At 36.1% G+C, this 17,314-nt stretch overlaps 4 protein-coding genes across 5 annotated transcripts; 2 read left to right on the forward strand and 2 right to left on the reverse strand.

Annotated features, from left to right (window-relative positions):
- The first annotated feature begins 1,023 nt into the window (after positions 1-1,023).
- LOC140965294 (protein CYSTEINE-RICH TRANSMEMBRANE MODULE 6-like) lies at positions 1,024-1,952 on the forward strand. Its single transcript, XM_073425462.1, has 3 exons — positions 1,024-1,189; positions 1,341-1,506; positions 1,808-1,952. Exons 1-3 carry the CDS (start codon positions 1,165-1,167, stop codon positions 1,851-1,853), a joined length of 237 nt encoding a protein of 78 aa, XP_073281563.1. The 5' UTR covers positions 1,024-1,164; the 3' UTR covers positions 1,854-1,952.
- A 1,752-nt stretch (positions 1,953-3,704) lies between these two features.
- Positions 3,705-5,716, forward strand: LOC140964260 (scarecrow-like protein 23). Its single transcript, XM_073423888.1, has one exon. The coding sequence runs from the start codon at positions 4,023-4,025 to the stop codon at positions 5,358-5,360; it is 1,338 nt and encodes a 445-aa protein (XP_073279989.1). The 5' UTR covers positions 3,705-4,022; the 3' UTR covers positions 5,361-5,716.
- On the reverse strand, positions 5,298-9,883 carry LOC140964259 (uncharacterized). The gene is made up of 5 exons (XM_073423887.1): positions 9,838-9,883; positions 9,027-9,115; positions 6,865-8,268; positions 6,563-6,769; positions 5,298-6,095 (listed from the first exon to the last, which is right to left on the reverse strand). Exons 2-5 carry the CDS (start codon positions 9,105-9,107, stop codon positions 5,943-5,945), a joined length of 1,845 nt encoding a protein of 614 aa, XP_073279988.1. The 5' UTR covers positions 9,108-9,115; positions 9,838-9,883; the 3' UTR covers positions 5,298-5,942.
- Positions 9,884-10,566: 683 nt separating this feature from the next.
- On the reverse strand, positions 10,567-17,275 carry LOC140964419 (probable protein S-acyltransferase 19). 2 transcript variants are annotated; one of them, XM_073424192.1, is made up of 10 exons: positions 17,115-17,275; positions 16,769-16,922; positions 15,385-15,498; positions 14,017-14,427; positions 13,408-13,476; positions 13,226-13,297; positions 13,027-13,155; positions 12,626-12,706; positions 12,214-12,414; positions 10,567-11,929 (listed from the first exon to the last, which is right to left on the reverse strand). In XM_073424192.1, the coding sequence occupies exons 2-10, from the start codon at positions 16,811-16,813 to the stop codon at positions 10,853-10,855; spliced, it is 2,199 nt and encodes a 732-aa protein (XP_073280293.1). In that variant the 5' UTR covers positions 16,814-16,922; positions 17,115-17,275; the 3' UTR covers positions 10,567-10,852. The 2 variants fall into 2 exon arrangements, with proteins under 2 accessions (XP_073280293.1, XP_073280292.1); XM_073424191.1 differs by having other exon boundaries at positions 16,769-16,932.
- Positions 17,276-17,314: the final 39 nt, after the last annotated feature.

Here is a 17,314-nt window from a genome sequence, read left to right on the forward strand (position 1 = left end):
GAAATGTCCGCCGGATGGGTAAGGCACACCGAGCATAAATTTTGAGGATTTATATATATAAACTTAATTGACTAAAATATTACACTGCATCAAACTTTTGTTTCACAAATTATTAAATATTAGTGTAAACAAAAAAACTTGTAATTAGACTTGGGATCTACAATGTTAGGAATTTGAGCTTAATATTTTGGGCCTAAAAGTGGGCCATGGTTTTGACTGGGGCTTCCAACCGTCTAAAATACAAACGGACTAATGGGACAAGCCAGTCCGTCATTTTGAAATTTTCAACCAAGCCCGCATATTTTATGTGGTAGAACGAGTTGACGCGACTGCCCGAACTCGAAGGAAGCAAAATGAGACGCTAATCACTTGACGAGCTTTTACCTCTTTAAGATAAAAAGAGGCACAAACATTGTCACAATTCTGAAATTGGTCCACTCTCTATAGGCCTTTGGCACTGAGAATAAAAAAAAAAACATTTAAGAGATTCTGGCCTTATAAAAATAACTGGACATAAATCAACCAATTAATTAAAACCAGGCGGCCCATTTACTTAACGAATTACTGGGCTTCCGCCAACTACGGGGCCCAAGTGTAGTCGTCTTTCCTGTTTCCCCCACTCTGTAATGAAGGATTTATAATACACACAAACTCTTATTAATCCGTTTAACAAGTTAATTTTGTTAGAATAATATCCGATCCGACTTGACACTGAAAGCAAATACTGATCAAGTTAATCATCTCACATATATAGATTTGTGAAATATTTTCAAAAAATCAAATTGTGAAATCGTCTAATAAAAATTTTATTCGTCAAATAATTAGCGACGCGGCTGGTTATAAGATTTTAAAAAATAAGTCAATTTCAAAATTTACACCACGCGTAACGATATGGTTATTTCTGAAAAAAATAATAATAATAAAATGTTAGTGTTCTTCAAAATAGATAGAGCCGTACCTTGTTAGATTCTCCTCCGCTGCCACCTTCACGCGGTGTCGCCCCCCCCCCCCCTGTTTCTTCGCTCCTCATAATCTCTCGAACTACTCCACCTACCTTGCTACCTGTCTATATGTACCGGTGGCACGCGGCTCGAAACGTAACAGATTACACTTGAAATCTCAAATTAAATCTTTTCTGCTCTAGATTATACTCACGCGAACGATATGAGCAATTACGACCAGACTCAAGGTAATTCTGGAGAATATGGTTTAGCTATCTGTGTGTTTGATATTTGGATGGGGAAACGAAGTTGCGGAAGTATTGGAATTAAGTTGATTAATTGTGAATTCTGATGATGTATATGTCGCTGTTTAATTTGTGTTTGTTTTAAACTTTGCAGCGGTGTATCCGCCACCGAGCACGGCGAAACCAGCGGATACGCATGTATACGTGACTCCGCCGCCACCTGCTGGTTACCCGACGAATGATGGATCCGAGCTTCAGGCCAGGAACCCGTCGCCGACCAATACTACGAAGTCCAGAGGCGATGGCTTTTGGAAGGGATGGTTAGTGTTAACAGAGCCGATCTTTTTGGTCTAAACTCAACTTTAAAAAAGACATTTATAAAACAATGTGCATTTAATCTTATAATAACTTAGTTTTTTGAAATTAATTTTGCATGATTTTGAAACAAAATTTCATTACATTGTTTGGAAGTGTCTAAAAAATGTAAAAATATGCCGCTAATTTATCATGACATTTATAGAGTATCAAATTTAGAAATCGATTTTTAGACTATTTCAATAATTTGTTGGCAACAAAATTACTTGAACAATTTAAAATGTAATGAAATTTTTGATTTTGCAGTTGCGCTGCCTTGTGCTGTTGTTGTGCATTGGATGCTTGTTTCTGAGGATCCCAACATTCTCTAGTCAAATTTATTACGACTTCGTTGTACATTTATTTTAAGGTTTTCAAGAGTTTATTTTGTTTTGGGATTTTCGAGTAATATATTGTTCATTACGTTCATATATCGTTATTAGTAAGACGAGTCATCTTTGTTCATATTTGATAAGTAATATTATTGACATAAAAAAGTAATATTTTTAAATGAATGACTCGAATAGAAATCTGTTTCACAATTCGGATTTGACATTTAATTATATGGTATTGGGTTTTTTTGAATGATTTTTTACATGGTGAGATGAGATTGGAACGTATCCACAACTTGTTGGACTCTTTGTACAACTTACCTATACAACTTTTGGCTGGCTGGAGTTTTAATGGATATTTTGAACCTAAGTCGAAATCCAGCTGGGAAATATTTATGGTGGCTGCTATGTAACTTTCGGAAAAATAAATTAATTTATATTAGTATTTAATATTATATGACTTTACATGTGTGCGCACAGTATCAATTAACTTTTACTTGATTTGGTACAATCTTATTTAAATTATAATAATCCTCATTATTTAGCTTTATTAGTAGATTTTTTTTTATTTTCTTAAAATGGTCTTTCTTTAAAAAGTTTCCAATCATATGTTTATCTATTTTTTTTAAATTCAATCTTTTTTTATTTATGTTTTTAATTTTTAGATAATTATATAAATCCTAATAAAAAAATATAAAAAAATCATTAATTTAAAAATAAAGCATTATCATATTTAAATAATAGTTATTTCAATTATATAACAACATAAACCCGTAAAGCATGTAAAAAGACATTTAAGATTCTTTATATATAAAAAAATTAAACAGGACATGCACAAAAAAGGTTAGTATTTATCATGTAGTGTACATCTATTGTTTATCAAGTTTTGATTTAGTTATTATATTTATAAAATTAAATATGATATGAGATCTAGTAAAATGATTTTTTTTATAATTATGAAATATGAAAAATTAAGTTTACTCTATTATATTAAATAAAATTATTAATAAATAATAATTCAATAAATAAAATATAATAATTTTTTTTTCCGAAAAAGTCAAATTCACGAACAAATATATTAGAGCACACATGAGTAATTTCAAAATTGTTTTTATTTGGAATAGTTCACATGGGAAAACATTTTCGAACATCTCGAAAAATTTAAAAAAAAAAGTTTTACGTCATTATTCTATAGTTATAACTCAACAATTGTAAATGACTCTTGTGAGACAATATCACGAATCTTTATCTGTGAGATCGGTCAACCCTACCGATATTCACAAAAAAAAGTAATACTTTTAGCATAAAAAGTAATACTTTTTCATGGTTGATCCAAATAAGAGATCCGTCTCACAAAATATGACTCATGATACCGTCTTACACAAGTTTTTGCCATTGTAAATATGATTATGTTGTGTTAGGTATAATTTCATATCCTAAAAAAATTGAATATGAAAGTTGTATTGTAAAAAAAATTCATTGAATTTTCTTAATAAATATATATATTTCACAAGGCGGCAAAGAAACGAATTTTATAAAGTAACATCGACGTCTTATCTCATATCTACTATGTAATCTTTGATATTCCCAAAAACCATCCAACCGGGCCAACAATAACAATGCTCGCCTCTAACCACCGATGATCCAAGACATGACCTTTGACTAAGGTTGTCTTAGTTTCCCAAAACAAAAAAAAAATTGTAAAACTTTCAAGCATTTTCTTATCACAATTTTGTTCATAAATATGATTTAATTGGTATGGATCCATCAATTATTGGTAGAGCAGCCACAGACAAAAAAAAAAGGTTAAAATTTAGGAAATGGTGTTTTGGTTCCACCACATAGACTCGAGACTAGAAACAAAACTCCCTGTCAATGAATGTCCCACAATCCTCGATACCTCCAAGCAACACACTACCTCCCCACCCTTTTCTCTCTAATATCGCCATTATTGATTCATAATCATCAAATTCCACAAGTAATAATTCTGAATCATCACGCATCCAACTTCCCAATTTCCAACAAGATGTACAAATTCCACTCGGCCAATCACTTGTCCATCTCTGCATAACTTTTCTTGTCATTTCTTGCTTGAATCCTTTCTTCCAAAAGTACATATCCTTTTGATTCCTTTTCACTTTTCTCCGATCATGCTTCATAGTTTACTGCCAACCCTTCAACACAATCCCAAAGCCACCTCTTCCGCCATGACCTCCACCGGGAAGCGTGCCGTTGACGTTGCTAGCCCTTCTGTTGCCGAGCCAAGCAAGCGCCATCGAACCCATCTCTCCCCAGTCGAGAAGGACTTGCAATCCGAGGAAGAGGGGGAGGATCAGCTGCAGGCTGTCGCTGCAGGAGCCTCCGCCCGGGAGGATGATGACTCGACCGGGCTCCGGCTCCTCGGGTTACTTCTGCAATGCGCCGAGTATGTAGCCATGGATAACCTCGACGACGCCGGTCAGCTCCTGCCTGAAATAGCTGAGCTTTCTTCCCCCTTCGGCTCCTCCGCCCAAAGGGTCGGTGCGTACTTTGCTGACGCGCTTTCAGCGCGCATCATCAGCTCATATCTAAGCATCTACTCACCTTTCAGTCCTCTATGCAAAATCCATCACCAAAAACTCCTCAACGCGCTACAAATCTTTAACTCTGTCACCCCTTTAATCAAATTCTCACACTTCACAGCCAACCAAGCGATCCAGCAAGCATTGGACGGTGCTGATCATGTCCACATAATCGACCTGGACATCATGCAGGGCCTCCAATGGCCAGGATTGTTTCACATCCTCGCTTCCAAATCAAGAAAGGTCAAGTCTTTTAGAATCACAGGGTTTGGATCCTCAGCAGACTTACTCAAATCAACTGGTCAGCGTTTAGCTGAATTTGCTACTGCACTTAACATTCCTTTCGAGTTTCAGCCCATCGAAGGGAAGATTGGAAACATAAAAGATTTAAATCAATTAAATATCAAAGCGGGAGAAACCATTGTGGTGCATTGGATGCATCATTGCTTGTATGATGTATCAGGGAGTGACTTGGGAGCTTCAAGAATACTAACTATGTTGAGGCCGAAACTGATAACCATTGTTGAACAGGATTTGAGCCATGGAGGGAGTTTCTTGGGGCGGTTTGTGGAGGCGTTGCATTATTACTCAGCGTTATTTGATGCATTAGGGGACGGATTGGAGACAGAGAGTGTGGAAAGGCACACAGTAGAGCAGCAGCTATTTGGGTGTGAAATTCGGAACATTGTGGCTGTGGGTGGACCCAAGCGGACAGGGGAAGTGAAGGTGGAGAGGTGGGAAGATGAGTTGGTTCGAGGCGGATTTCGACCAGTTTCCCTTGCAGGCAACCCTGCTGCTCAAGCCAACTTATTGCTTGGGATGTTTCCTTGGCAGGGGTATACATTGGTAGAAGAGGGTGGATGCCTGAAGTTGGGATGGAAAGATTTGCCATTGCTCACAGCCTCGGCTTGGCAGCCATGTGAATAGTCAATCGGGTTTTCACAGTCCATGTGAGAAAGGAAATGGATCTCGATATTGATGTTGCTTGATTTTAATGATGGGATTATGGATACAGAATCCCCCAAGTTCTTTTTTAAGGTGGAACAGAGGATAGATTTATATGTTCTTGCTTGAGAATTTGGAATCTAGCTTCTACAATCACACTGAGATGGCGATACATTGTATTTGTTCATTTTGTTTTATATATATATTATTCTTTGATGTCGGAATAAAGAAATGTGCCAACCTTCATAGAGATTCAATCATGGTTTCATGGGAGTGTTATTCCAAGTCTATTTGTGAGATTTCACGTCCAATAATATGTAATTTTATTGTTTCTTTTACCACTTGACCGACACCTTAGATACAAAAATCACCTTTTTATTCACTTTACTCAACTCTCTCTCTGTACCCAATGTTTACAAAATCTGAAATTGGTTGACTCAGCATGATGGTGTCTCGTAAAAAGATATCTTAAATCTACAGATTTTGCTTGGCCTTAATTTATACTACCGTTGATTTTTAAATTGTGATAGAATCTTCATCGATGTATTCACTCCAACCAAGTAATCAACTCCAATGCGAGAAAGCAGCCTCAAATATTGCATTCTTGATAAGATAGTTCCTCAAAAGAAACAGATTATTTAATAAGAATGAATAGCAACTGCTGAACATTTGAAATGAGAATAACCTTATTAAACACCGTGCGCTGCAGCTGGAGCCCTGTAGTCAGAACCAATTGCAAGTACATAAACTTTTTAAGTTAGACAAACGTCCTCAGCATAGAACCAAAGCATCTCAGAGATACCAAATTGATAATCGCATGATTCCACTTAAAAGACCCAATTTATCTAGGAAAGCAAATAGATTCACCTTAAATGTTCCATTTTATCCAAAGAGAAAAAAATGAAGTGCTAGATAAATATTAAATCGGATGCTAAGCACTCCATAACCTATCCACAACAATAATGATTCACAAAAAGAAAAAATACCAACAAAACTTAGTTAGGTGAATAATTGAACTGCAAAAACAAATACAGTAGTAGCTAAACACAAACTATATTACAGCATGAAAAACACTTTTCGAACACGATCCACATTTAGTACTTTTTCCCTAGAATAATTCCGATAACAACTGAAACCAAAGCCACGCCAAAAACGAACTTAAGTGTGGTCATCATTTGAGATACCTCAGTACCATGAATTGGTGTGTTTGTTGATAATGCTCGAGTTGACATCTTGTTACCTTCACCCTCCATTCTTGCCTTTGAGGCATATTTGTTTGATTTTTTTTCTTTCAAGTGTTCTTTGAGATGATCGATCACGGTATGTAGATCTTTATTGGAACTTTTACATGTTTTGTGAAGTAAATTACTCTCTTCCAAAACGGCAGATATCTGCATGATTAAGATACTAGTATAAATTCATCAGAAAGTTGACAAAATCTAAAAAGATCACAATTTTGGAAAACAAGTCAACATAGAGTACTAACTTGAGACTGTAGCTTCTGGCCTTCAGAAGCAAATCTCTGAGTCAGCTCTTCTATTTCTTTTCCAGTGATATTTTTTTCCTCAAGTGCGACAACTTCGAGAGTTTTCAGTTTCTGTTCTAGTTCTTTGCTCTTCGCCATTGCTTGGGAAAAAAGATAATCAGTTTTGCAGAATTTCTCGTCTGACTGCCGCAATTTATCCTCAAGGTCATCATAAAACTCTTTAATCTGAGCCTGATCAGTCACAGCATCTTCCAGTTCTACTTCTATATTAGATTTAGCTAGTTCTTCCTGCATGATTTTCATCTTTGTTTCATGGTTCTTCAAATGTTCTTCCAGCTGTTTCGCATAACTTTCCTTCTCCTTCAGCTTCAATTTAACATCTTCAAGATGGGATACCTTCTCTTGAAGGGATTCCTTCGTAGATGACATTAAATTCTCAAATGATGAAATTTCTTCATTAGCCTTAAATTCAGCAACACTGGCGAGTTCCAATTCTTGAGTCAATTCACAGATACGAGCTTCCTTTGAAGCTAGCGTCCGTTTCAAATCTTGCACCTGTGATTGTGAAAGCTCCAATCCCCCTTGAACAGCAGAAAGTTCAGCAGAGGTCCTCTTCAGTATCTCTTCTACATTCTGATTTTCAGCAATACTTTCATACAAATTCTTCAGCTCATCTTGTAAGGTCACCATCTGATTTTGCATTTCTATTGCACTAGCTTTTGCCAGCTTGAGCAACCCCTCTAACTCCAAGGCTTTTTTCGTTTCTGATGCAGCAAACGAACTGCTTTGCTGGTGCAACTCCTCAAATCTCCCAGCTTCATCAACATAAATTTGCAAATCTAACTTAAGATCTTCCATATCCTTTCTCGAGGTCCTCAGATCAAGACTGAGACAATCAAATGCTTCCTTCACATCTGTCAGTTCCTTGTTCTTCCTTTCTTGAGCTTTTAGCGCATCTTGCATAATTTTAAGCTCTAGTTTGTGTCTCACCTCTGCTTTTGAGTTGTGCTCAAGCATTCTTTCACGCTCAAAGAAAATCTCTTCATGTTTATCTACACTTTCTTGATAACACTTATTTGACAGCAGGAGTTCCTTCTTCAGGTTCATGTTCTCAAATTCAGAATCCTTCAATAAATCAGACATTGTCACCAAATCATCTTCTAGCTCCTCAACCTTTTCTTCTGATTCTAGCAACTCTCTAGTTTTTTCGGGATTCCAGTCAGTATGTTCAACAACAGTTGGTCTTTTGTCTGCAAAAGAGATTGTCTCGGTATTGTGGTTGCAATCCTTCACATCGAACAATTCCTTCTCTTTTTGTATGAATCCACCTTCCAGGGTAATTTCTTTTGCATCTTCCGCTTCTTTTTCTTCCTTCTCTGTTCTGTCAATCTCCGCCTTTATTTTCTGAAACTTAAAATATCATGGAAGAAAAGGAACCTCGATTGAGCAAAAGTACAAACATTCTTGTGTAAAAAGTTACTTTTCTTAAAGCATGGTCGAATAAACATCTTTGAGGACAGTACTAATTAATTTCTATCCTCTTGACAAGTTAAGTTTAGATGTTTAAGTTAGCATCTGAGACTGAAAACAAGATTCGAGATTAAGTCTCGAGCTATCCCCATGTATAAGATTTGGCATGCTTGACAAGGATATCATCAACATTAACATGATGGAGCTTTTCAAATGAACTACATAGATAAGTTATTTTGTTCCTATAGAACAGAAATTGACAGGACATGAGATTCTCCCTTAGGACAGTAAGTAATCAACGCCTTTTTAAAACAAGAAAAAGAACACGGAGACATTAAGTAAATTAACACCTTGTTAAAACAAGAAAAAGAACATAAAGACATTAAGTAAATTAACAGATTTTTAAAACCAGAAAAAGAACATAAAGGCATTAGGTGCATCAACACCTTTTTAGATCAAGGTAAAGAACAAAAACAACAATCCATCTCATCTATTTTCACATCTTTTCATTCCATGCATACTAGAGAAAAAATATGCAGTTGTTATTGTTTGCATATCAGCATTGTAATTGGGGAGAGCCATCAGTATTAGTCTAACATTTCGAAATGTGATTAAAACAGGATTCACTAAAAACTAATCACAACAAATATCTCTGGCAACCTTTGTTCACAACATCCAGACAAAAACTTGACCTTAGTGGGAGCTTCATTTCTCTCAACGTCGTCAGCAACATTCACCATAGGTCTGAGACTTTTAAGAATCTCGTCTTCCATGACTGTATCTGATATAATTTCAATGGATAATGGTAAGATACATCTGATATTTCTACAGCATAAATATCATACCTATTTTCCAAAAAGCAAATGACACCGTTAGTAAAATCCACGACTGGTAATAGTATCATATAGCATTCCAAAAACAGCAAGACAAAGAAGAAACATGGATAATTAATGTTCTTTGAATGTTAAAATGCTATCATTAGATGTCATTATCCCTTTTGGAGAGTATGACTAACACAGTGATATTTCGGGCAAGCAATGAAAAATGTGTATAAGCAGCAGTTCGACCCAAAAGATAAAAATAAAAATAAATCCAAGGGTTTAAGAATAAAATTATGAACATGTTCTCACTATGATAACTTTACAGTTAGCTTTGTCTATCTAAAATATGGCAAGAAACTCAAAACAAATCTCATGTCAAAAGACAGAAGAAATTGCCGTTTGATTTCATTTCTTCCCAGCCGTAGCCTGGATACGCATATCAACTCATAAATTAGTAAGAATAATATTATCGAAACACACGTAGCATGACTGTATGAATACAACATGAATCAAATCAATTAAACTTAAAGAAGCTTCAGTTTCTAGTGAAAAAATCGATAGTCAAAAACAACTTCAGTTGATTTGACTTACACCAGATTAACCGATCAAAGCAAAGCAAAAATCATTGCTGCTATGCACGAAACGAAACATCATAATCGCAGAAGCATATTCAAATACATACTTGCCTGGATGGGAGATTCCGATTCAGCGAAGTGAAGTTTTGATGGAAATAAATTTCAAATGAACTCATTTTGAATGAAATCAATCGTAATTATTATTAAATTTCATATACAGAAGATTTGAAATTCATACGAGTTTTATCTTGAAATTAAAATTCATTATTCATACACAACTTTAAGTAACTTACAATTATTATTATTATTATTATTATTATTATTATTATTATTATTATTATTATTATTCAAAAAATATGAGTTAATCGATGCATTAAATCTATAAGAGTAAGTTTTACAATTAATACTTATAATTTTTCTAATAATTTATCAATTTTTTTATACATGTAATTAATATAATTCAGTTTATATATTAAATAATATCATATAAATTTAAAAAATTATGCTGACAATAATTCTACAAAAAAAAGGTAAAAATAATACAATATTTCAAACTAAAATGACTTCTCAATTAAAATTTATTACATTTAAAGGCAAAAAAAAGAACAAGAAAATGATAATCAAAGATTAGTTTTAAAAAAACGAGTACTTACTATTTCTACCATATAAAATTATTATATCCAACTATTTTTGCAATTTTAACAAATTATTAATTTACAATATAAATATAAGTGATACAGGTTACAAAAAAAAATATTATCTTACGATTTTTTTTAAAATTTTCGCCTAAATTAGGATCAAGATCAATAATTTATCAAGTGTCAACGTAAAAAATAAACACTATCAATCAGTAGTGAACATATATATCAGACATGCATATATATACACACAAGAAAAGAGAAGCAACGTCCACAGACGGTCTGCCTTACACAAGTCATTCACTACTTTTTAACGGATCTTCCTGGAAATAACGAGCCACCGGACGAGAAGGAACAGTCGTCGCCCAAATGAACCACAAGCCTAATGAAGTAAGTTCAGAAACACTTCTCTTACAAAGGTTTCGTTCCAATCAGACGTGTTAAGTTATGCACCGGGGTAGTTTTTTAGACAACCCGAGGTAAGTTACTTGAGTCCTGATCCAGATGTCGTGTTATAGTCAAAATCCCCAGGAATAAAGACAGGAAGCTGGTTTGAAACCGCATCTCTCTTATATCTAGGGGGTAAAGTCAATGGCAGTTTATCTTGGCCGTCTCTTGAGCTAGAAAGCCTTTCTGATTTCAGGCCATCACGATTTGGAGCACTTAAAAGTGGACCACCGAAGAAGATAGATTCACCGGTGTATGTTAGTTTCTCTGGCTGCTGGACTGATGGTTTTGCTGAATGAAGTAAAGGTTCTTGGGGTAGAACGGCAGGCTGCTTCTCACGATTAATAGATGCTGCATTGGCATGTGAAGATGGTTTTTTACGGGCTTCCGAAGCAGATACTGGGACAGATACATACCTTCCGGCTTCTTGATCCCAAACAACGGATGTTCTTTTTATGTCTCTGAGCAAGGACGATGCATGAGGAGCAGAAGAAATCAGTGAAGGGTCTGAAGTGCTACTCTTTTGTACAATCCTCCCATCCAATCCGGAGGTGTTGAGCGACGCTAAGCTACTTTTAACGGGGGCTGCTACTCGAGAAATTAGGGGCTGATCTGGGATAAGTCCAGGTACCGAGCTAGATGCTACAAAAGGGTTTGACCCATGAGCTTGCGGAAGAGGGCTTAAAGTTACAGACTCACGGATGTGGCTTGGGCTGCTGAAACTGCTTACACTTTGAGTGCCAGTTTCATATTCATCCCTGCTACCTTGACTGGGAGCAAAAGTGTTTCTCAAAGGAGAAAGTGTGAGTTCATTTCTGACATCTTTGTTTCCTCCTGTTTCAGTGCTCATACTGCTTCTAACGCTTACATTCTCGCTAGAACTTAGTTCAGAATCTGGCAAGTGACGATTATCGACAGGTCGTAATATGGAAGAAGATGCCCTTGCCTTTGCAGCAGCTTTCACAGCCTCACTCGAATCTAGCTTAGCAAGCTTCCACGCACTGATGCGCACACACTTTTTCTGTGCCTTGTTCCTCGCATCGCCAACCCCAGTTGCGTCCGGATCAACAGTTGATGGAACCATACCAGGTCCTAGCTGCGGTGCAACTTCTTCCTGATATCCAAATTTCAAAAATTGAATGAACTTTGGATTCGCCCACGAACATTCAATAAAGAGAATTCGAGATTGAAAGAGCTTCTCAATTGCCAACAAGATTTAAGAAACCTCAACGCTTAGAAACTTTTTATAATTTAATTTCATCCCCTAAATAAACGATTCTTCCTTCTGCTAATGAATCAAGGAAGATGGAATCAAATGTTTACCCCAAGCAAATAAACTTCATACAAGGTTCAAAATATGCAGCCATACAATTTAAACACCACAAAAAGAATTTATACCTGGTAATCTACAAACACCCTAGGAGGAGTGCACCATGCCCCTTTATATTGCAGTCCCAAAGAGCTTCCACCGCTAAAACCAGTCGTAGCAGTTCCCGACGGAGAATAAAGAATATTTGGGGGCTCCTCATCCACAGACGCTCCCACAGGAGCCTCGCTCATGGCCCTCATTGCCACAACATATTCATAAGTTGTAATGCCCTAGTGTACGAAGACAAATGTTGACAAGTTCAGTCAACGACAAGTTATGATTATTCGAGATGCAAATCATACTAGAAAATATCCTTTAGAGTTGCACATAAAAAACTTCATTAGAGCTCCAAACAAACGAAGTCTGTAATGGTTGTTGGCAGCTTTAGTAGTTACTTGTGAAAATGAAAAATACAGAGAAAAATAAGACACTGGTGCTGACCTTTCTCACAAGTATCATATGGAAAAAGAAAAGTTCCCCCAAGGGTACACAGGCCAGTAAAGAGAGCGCTGTACACACAGCCTGCAGCATAACATGCACACCATGAAATGAATACTTGTTAGCTTTATTTGGATCAAATGATTAGACTATGAATTCATATCAACACTGGTCAACTATAACTTCAACGCAGAAAAGATCAACAAAATGAAAACAATCAATTTCATTATCTTAAGCCACAATAATATCATGATTTTCATTTTTATACATGCTGTGCATTGAGTTCAAAATAAAGAAACAAAAACTGAGGATTCACATGTTTCAAAACACCCATCAATTCAAACAAAACAAGGTTAATCACCAAACACTAGAGTTCCCATAAGCCCCATTGAGAATAGCATTACCACTACAGTTGCAAATGGGGCACGAGAGAAACCATTTCCAAGCCTATAGATTATTTCTGTCTCCATGTGCTTCTTCTTCACAAAGCAACGAACTAGAACAGCAATCCCGACTAAAACTTCAAGAGCAAGCTGGAAAGAGAGTGAAATTAGTCATCTAAAACCTTACTGTCACGAAGCAGATAGTTTCGCACAAACTTACCCAAACTAGGCTGATGGCCATTAGTGAAATAAATGTAATATAATTTTTCCGCCCAACACAGTTATTGAGCCACTGAAATATCAATTAATGATGTTAACTTCCTCAACAGAGATACAACTATAAACATCTTGCATCAAAATTCCATTAAATGCATCAAGAAGAATCTGTGTCAAGGACCATACCCGACAATGGTGATCAAATCCATCCACACACTTGTCGCAACTTCTACAATGTTTACTGAACTTACGAACCTATGGAGACATACATGCAGCAGTCACCGCATGTAAAAGTGATAGGACACAGAGAAAGCATAACATAAAACATAAGCCTGATAATCAACGGTAACATCAACAGATACGGCTAAAAAGATATCTTATACTTCAAGAATAAGAATCATAGAGAACAAAATGTAAACAACTCTTTTTATCATCATAATTCCTACAATAACATTGTAAAAAAACACTTATCGGTGATTTTTCCAAGGTTTTCATTATATACATAAAAAAAGGAACTGCCCGTTTTCCTAGATGTGACAAATGTTCCAAGTGATCTTGCCTTGCAGAGGTGATAAAGTTAAAAGCATATAATAAGTAATCCCCCAAATTCCTTACAGTGAACATGTTTACGACTATGGAGCAGATTTCTCTTTTGTTTTGTAATGGGTAGTTAACATATAGCATCTCATTTTACTGTTGCCAGCATATAACATCTCGATTCACTGTTGTCCACATATAGCATCTCGATTTACTGTCGCAACATAAAGCATGTAGAACTATGAAACAATTACCCACCTCAGCATTGCACAAAGTGCAAAACAAGGCATCTTCACATGTACCTTCCTGATCGGCCACCTCATCAGGTTTCCGGCAATCCTCGTGAACAAAGATTGCACAAAAAATTCCTCCAAAAATATTGCATAACGACCTACTCCTTGGTGAGAGAACTTGACCATTGTTTTTCGCGGATTCAACCGAACCTTTTCTGCTGGAGTTAGCACCTCCAAAGGAACTTCGTGAAGCTGAAGATGCAGAAGAATGTGTACCATCGCTAACTTCATCAAACTTTCTGTTCTGGCCACATGCAGTTGATTCATGATTTTCATTTGTGTAGTTCATTAACTCGGGTTCAAATTTAGACATGATACCAGGGTCTGCTGGGTTAATTGCAGTGCTTCGAACATAGAGGATGAAAACCGACAAAGCCTGCATTTGGTGGAATCACTGGATTTAAGCATATTTTTTATATGCAATTAAGAGAGTCGTGAAGTCTCAATATAAAATGTCGATTGTCATGTGAACAATGTATAAATTGAGAAACAGTAAATAGAAATGTCAAACGAGTGTTAAAAACACTAAAAATATCAATAGAAGGAAAAAAGCTTCGAGAAAATTTGAGAAAAATGTCAATCCAGCCATCCTTATAACAAATATAAATTTATGACAGGACATTATGTGTCACGAGGTGTCACGAGCTTACTAAATGCCCAATTCCATTCAAAATAATAGCAATAGAATGTTCATCGAGAAAAACACTAGGTTGTCGAGACTGGGCCTAGAGTCATCCACTAAGTCCTCTGACATGTAAATTTCTTGCCCATGATTTCTAATTATCAATGTCATCCCATTCAATTCCAAGGATGGTCTATTACGAGTTAATTCTGTATTTTTTTACTTGGACAATACTTCGTATTCGTACATGATTCGATGTCATAAATTAATCATCGGTGGGCATTCCTTCTTTGTACGCTTATTTCCATTATCTTCAAGGTAAAAAGGTTCATGATTGATATCACCAAGTTACCATATCATTCAATAGGCGGAAAAGTTTGGAGTTCAAATTCAATTAAGGTCCCTTTTCAATATGATTTTAAGTCCCAATATTTCTAGTCCATTGCTTACAACATTTGCTTTCAGAAATTAAAAAGGAACCTAGCGGTAATGACTTCATTATCAATTAAACTATTTGAGAATCCAAAATTCCGGTTAAAGGGGCATTTTTCATTACTGAAATTTGCCATTGAATATTTTATTCTCATATTTGCTGTGTACTGTAACAAAGTTCTGTATAAATTGACATCGATAGTGGCACCAGTTTTGGTTGGCAACAAACAATATATAATTGGCATGCATAAGCCATATCTGCAAGACTGCAACACGTACCGCAGGGGAATACACAGCAATGAGAACATACTCCCATATTTGGCCACCAAGGAAAGGAGCAAAGAAAGCATAAAACGCCACCACTAACAAGAAAAACACAGTAATAGCGACCACCTGTAAAAGATAGAATTCAAGTGTTCCTCTATGAGCTGGCATATATAAACATATGAAGAAGTCAGTTTTTATAGAAACCAAACACTTGTTAGTACAAAGTCACACCAACGCAATGTAACATGAAAGCGTAGGAACAAGTCAGACAAAGGTCAGGTGACACAAAATACAACTCCCTAAAAAACAATTACCTTAAAAATCTCATATCGATAGACTCAAAAGCACAAAGTAAAACCACACGGCCTACACTAGAAGAGATGCGGATTATGTAATGGTAAATAATTTCTTTTTAAGTTTTAATTATTAAATATCAAGTGATACAAAGCACCTATAGATTCAAATGCAGACAAGCCTATGTCGTCTCTTAAATGTCTCCAGTTACGAAGCTGAATCAAATGAGTGGGAATGTTAACCAGCTCCACCTTTACCACGCATATTCAAAACACATAACAACTTTGGTAAGAAATGAACTCGAGTGCGGGTTGAAATCACAAACAAGCTTTCGAGTTGTTCATATTATCCTTCAAACTGATTTTGACTGTACTCTCTTCTCAGTCAAACAGGACAACATTTGGTAAATTTAATACTTCATTTTGTAAGTATTATTCGGTTGAGCTTGAACTAGAAGACATTCGTGACTCAAAAAAGGTCCAAGCTTGTTATGCTACAAAATCCACGATCGAGCAAGTTTAACACAACCTAAGCTCCTGCAACCTTCAGCAGATATTTTGACCTTGAGCACCAAAGGATGAACTCATGTATCCTGGAAACTCCTATTTTAATATACAGTATCCAAATGTTGTCACAAATATGAAAGCACGAGAGAAGGCAGCCTACTTCTTATACTCTACTTAACTTCAAAAATACCAAAAGCAGTCTCGCAAAATCCATATAAGCCTGTAGTTTTCAGGTAGAACAGAGATAACACAACTAACATATATGTAAATTTACCATTACGAAATCATAATGCTGCAACCCATGACAGTCATTCAACAAGCTAAAAGCAAATAGTCAAGCAAAAACTCAACTTATTACGGACCCACGCCACAGAGCAATAAAAAAGATAGGAAAAAACACAGATATTAACCCGAATTCATGGCTGAAACCATTAAAAATCCTTCAGAAATCAAAATCCCGCAAATTTCCTCAAATTTAAATCATAACCTCCATCAATTGCACACCAACTCAATGGTGTAACAACAAAACAAATAAAAATTTCCATAGACAAAAAAAATTAATGACGGGCAGCGCGAGAAATAAGCTGAAACAGAACCTGCAAGGTGTGCGCTGGTAACTGCCACCCATGTTTTCTCACCATTACTTTATACTCCACCCTAAAATCCTCAATTCCTCCCCAGCATCCTTTCACATTACCAACGCACCACACTGCCCTCCAGCGTGCGTGTTGGTTTCTCCACCTTTTTTCTCTGTCCAATCCTGAAACTAACTTTACTAAATGGGGTTTTGCTAAAAGAAGTAAAATACAAAGTTACACGATGTAACGTAAATAGCCCCCCAGGAAAAAATATTTTTTCACAGAAAGACTTCTCCTTTTCTTCCCAAGAATCAGAGTAGTTCATAAATTTCAATAACTGCTGAGGGGAAAAGAAATTACTTACAAAAAGAAAGAGACGTCAGAGTTAATTCGTTTGCTTGCGTTTAAGTTGGGAGAAAAGATAGCACAAAGCGCTAGCTGAGAAAGCGACGGCCGGGAGTTGAGGGCGGTGCGAGCGCCCGGTGTTCTTTAGGCGAGTGCCGTTCACCTGCTTTACATGCTGGATAAACATATTTACACAAATAAAAATTAATTATAATTCCT

The sequence above is a fragment of the Primulina huaijiensis genome, chromosome 18, assembly GCF_012295235.1.
Source record: "Primulina huaijiensis isolate GDHJ02 chromosome 18, ASM1229523v2, whole genome shotgun sequence".
Taxonomy (NCBI): Eukaryota; Viridiplantae; Streptophyta; class Magnoliopsida; order Lamiales; family Gesneriaceae; genus Primulina; species Primulina huaijiensis.

What these genes read in the sequence shown, in the direction of transcription:
- LOC140964260 (XM_073423888.1), top strand. Translation starts at nt 4,023, where the DNA reads ATGCTTCATAGTTTACTGCCAACCCTTCAACACAATCCCAAAGCCACC.
- LOC140965294 (XM_073425462.1), top strand. Translation starts at nt 1,165, where the DNA reads ATGAGCAATTACGACCAGACTCAAG. An exon ending in CAATTACGACCAGACTCAAG is followed by an intron (nt 1,190 to 1,340) that starts GTAATTCTGGAG and finishes TAAACTTTGCAG; the next exon opens with CGGTGTATCCGCCACCGAGC. An exon ending in GATGGCTTTTGGAAGGGATG is followed by an intron (nt 1,507 to 1,807) that starts GTTAGTGTTAAC and finishes TTGATTTTGCAG; the next exon opens with TTGCGCTGCCTTGTGCTGTT.
- LOC140964259 (XM_073423887.1), bottom strand. Translation starts at nt 9,107, where the DNA reads ATGGAAGACGAGATTCTTAAAAGTCTCAGACCTATGGTGAATGTTGCT. An exon ending in GAAATGAAGCTCCCACTAAG is followed by an intron (nt 8,269 to 9,026) that starts GTCAAGTTTTTG and finishes TTTAAGTTTCAG; the next exon opens with AAAATAAAGGCGGAGATTGA. An exon ending in CACCAATTCATGGTACTGAG is followed by an intron (nt 6,096 to 6,562) that starts GTATCTCAAATG and finishes TTCTGACTACAG; the next exon opens with GGCTCCAGCTGCAGCGCACG.
- LOC140964419 (XM_073424192.1), bottom strand. Translation starts at nt 16,813, where the DNA reads ATGGTGAGAAAACATGGGTGGCAGTTACCAGCGCACACCTTGCAG. An exon ending in CCCCATTTGCAACTGTAGTG is followed by an intron (nt 12,707 to 13,026) that starts GTAATGCTATTC and finishes GTTATGCTGCAG; the next exon opens with GCTGTGTGTACAGCGCTCTC. An exon ending in ATATGATACTTGTGAGAAAG is followed by an intron (nt 12,415 to 12,625) that starts GTCAGCACCAGT and finishes TTCGTACACTAG; the next exon opens with GGCATTACAACTTATGAATA.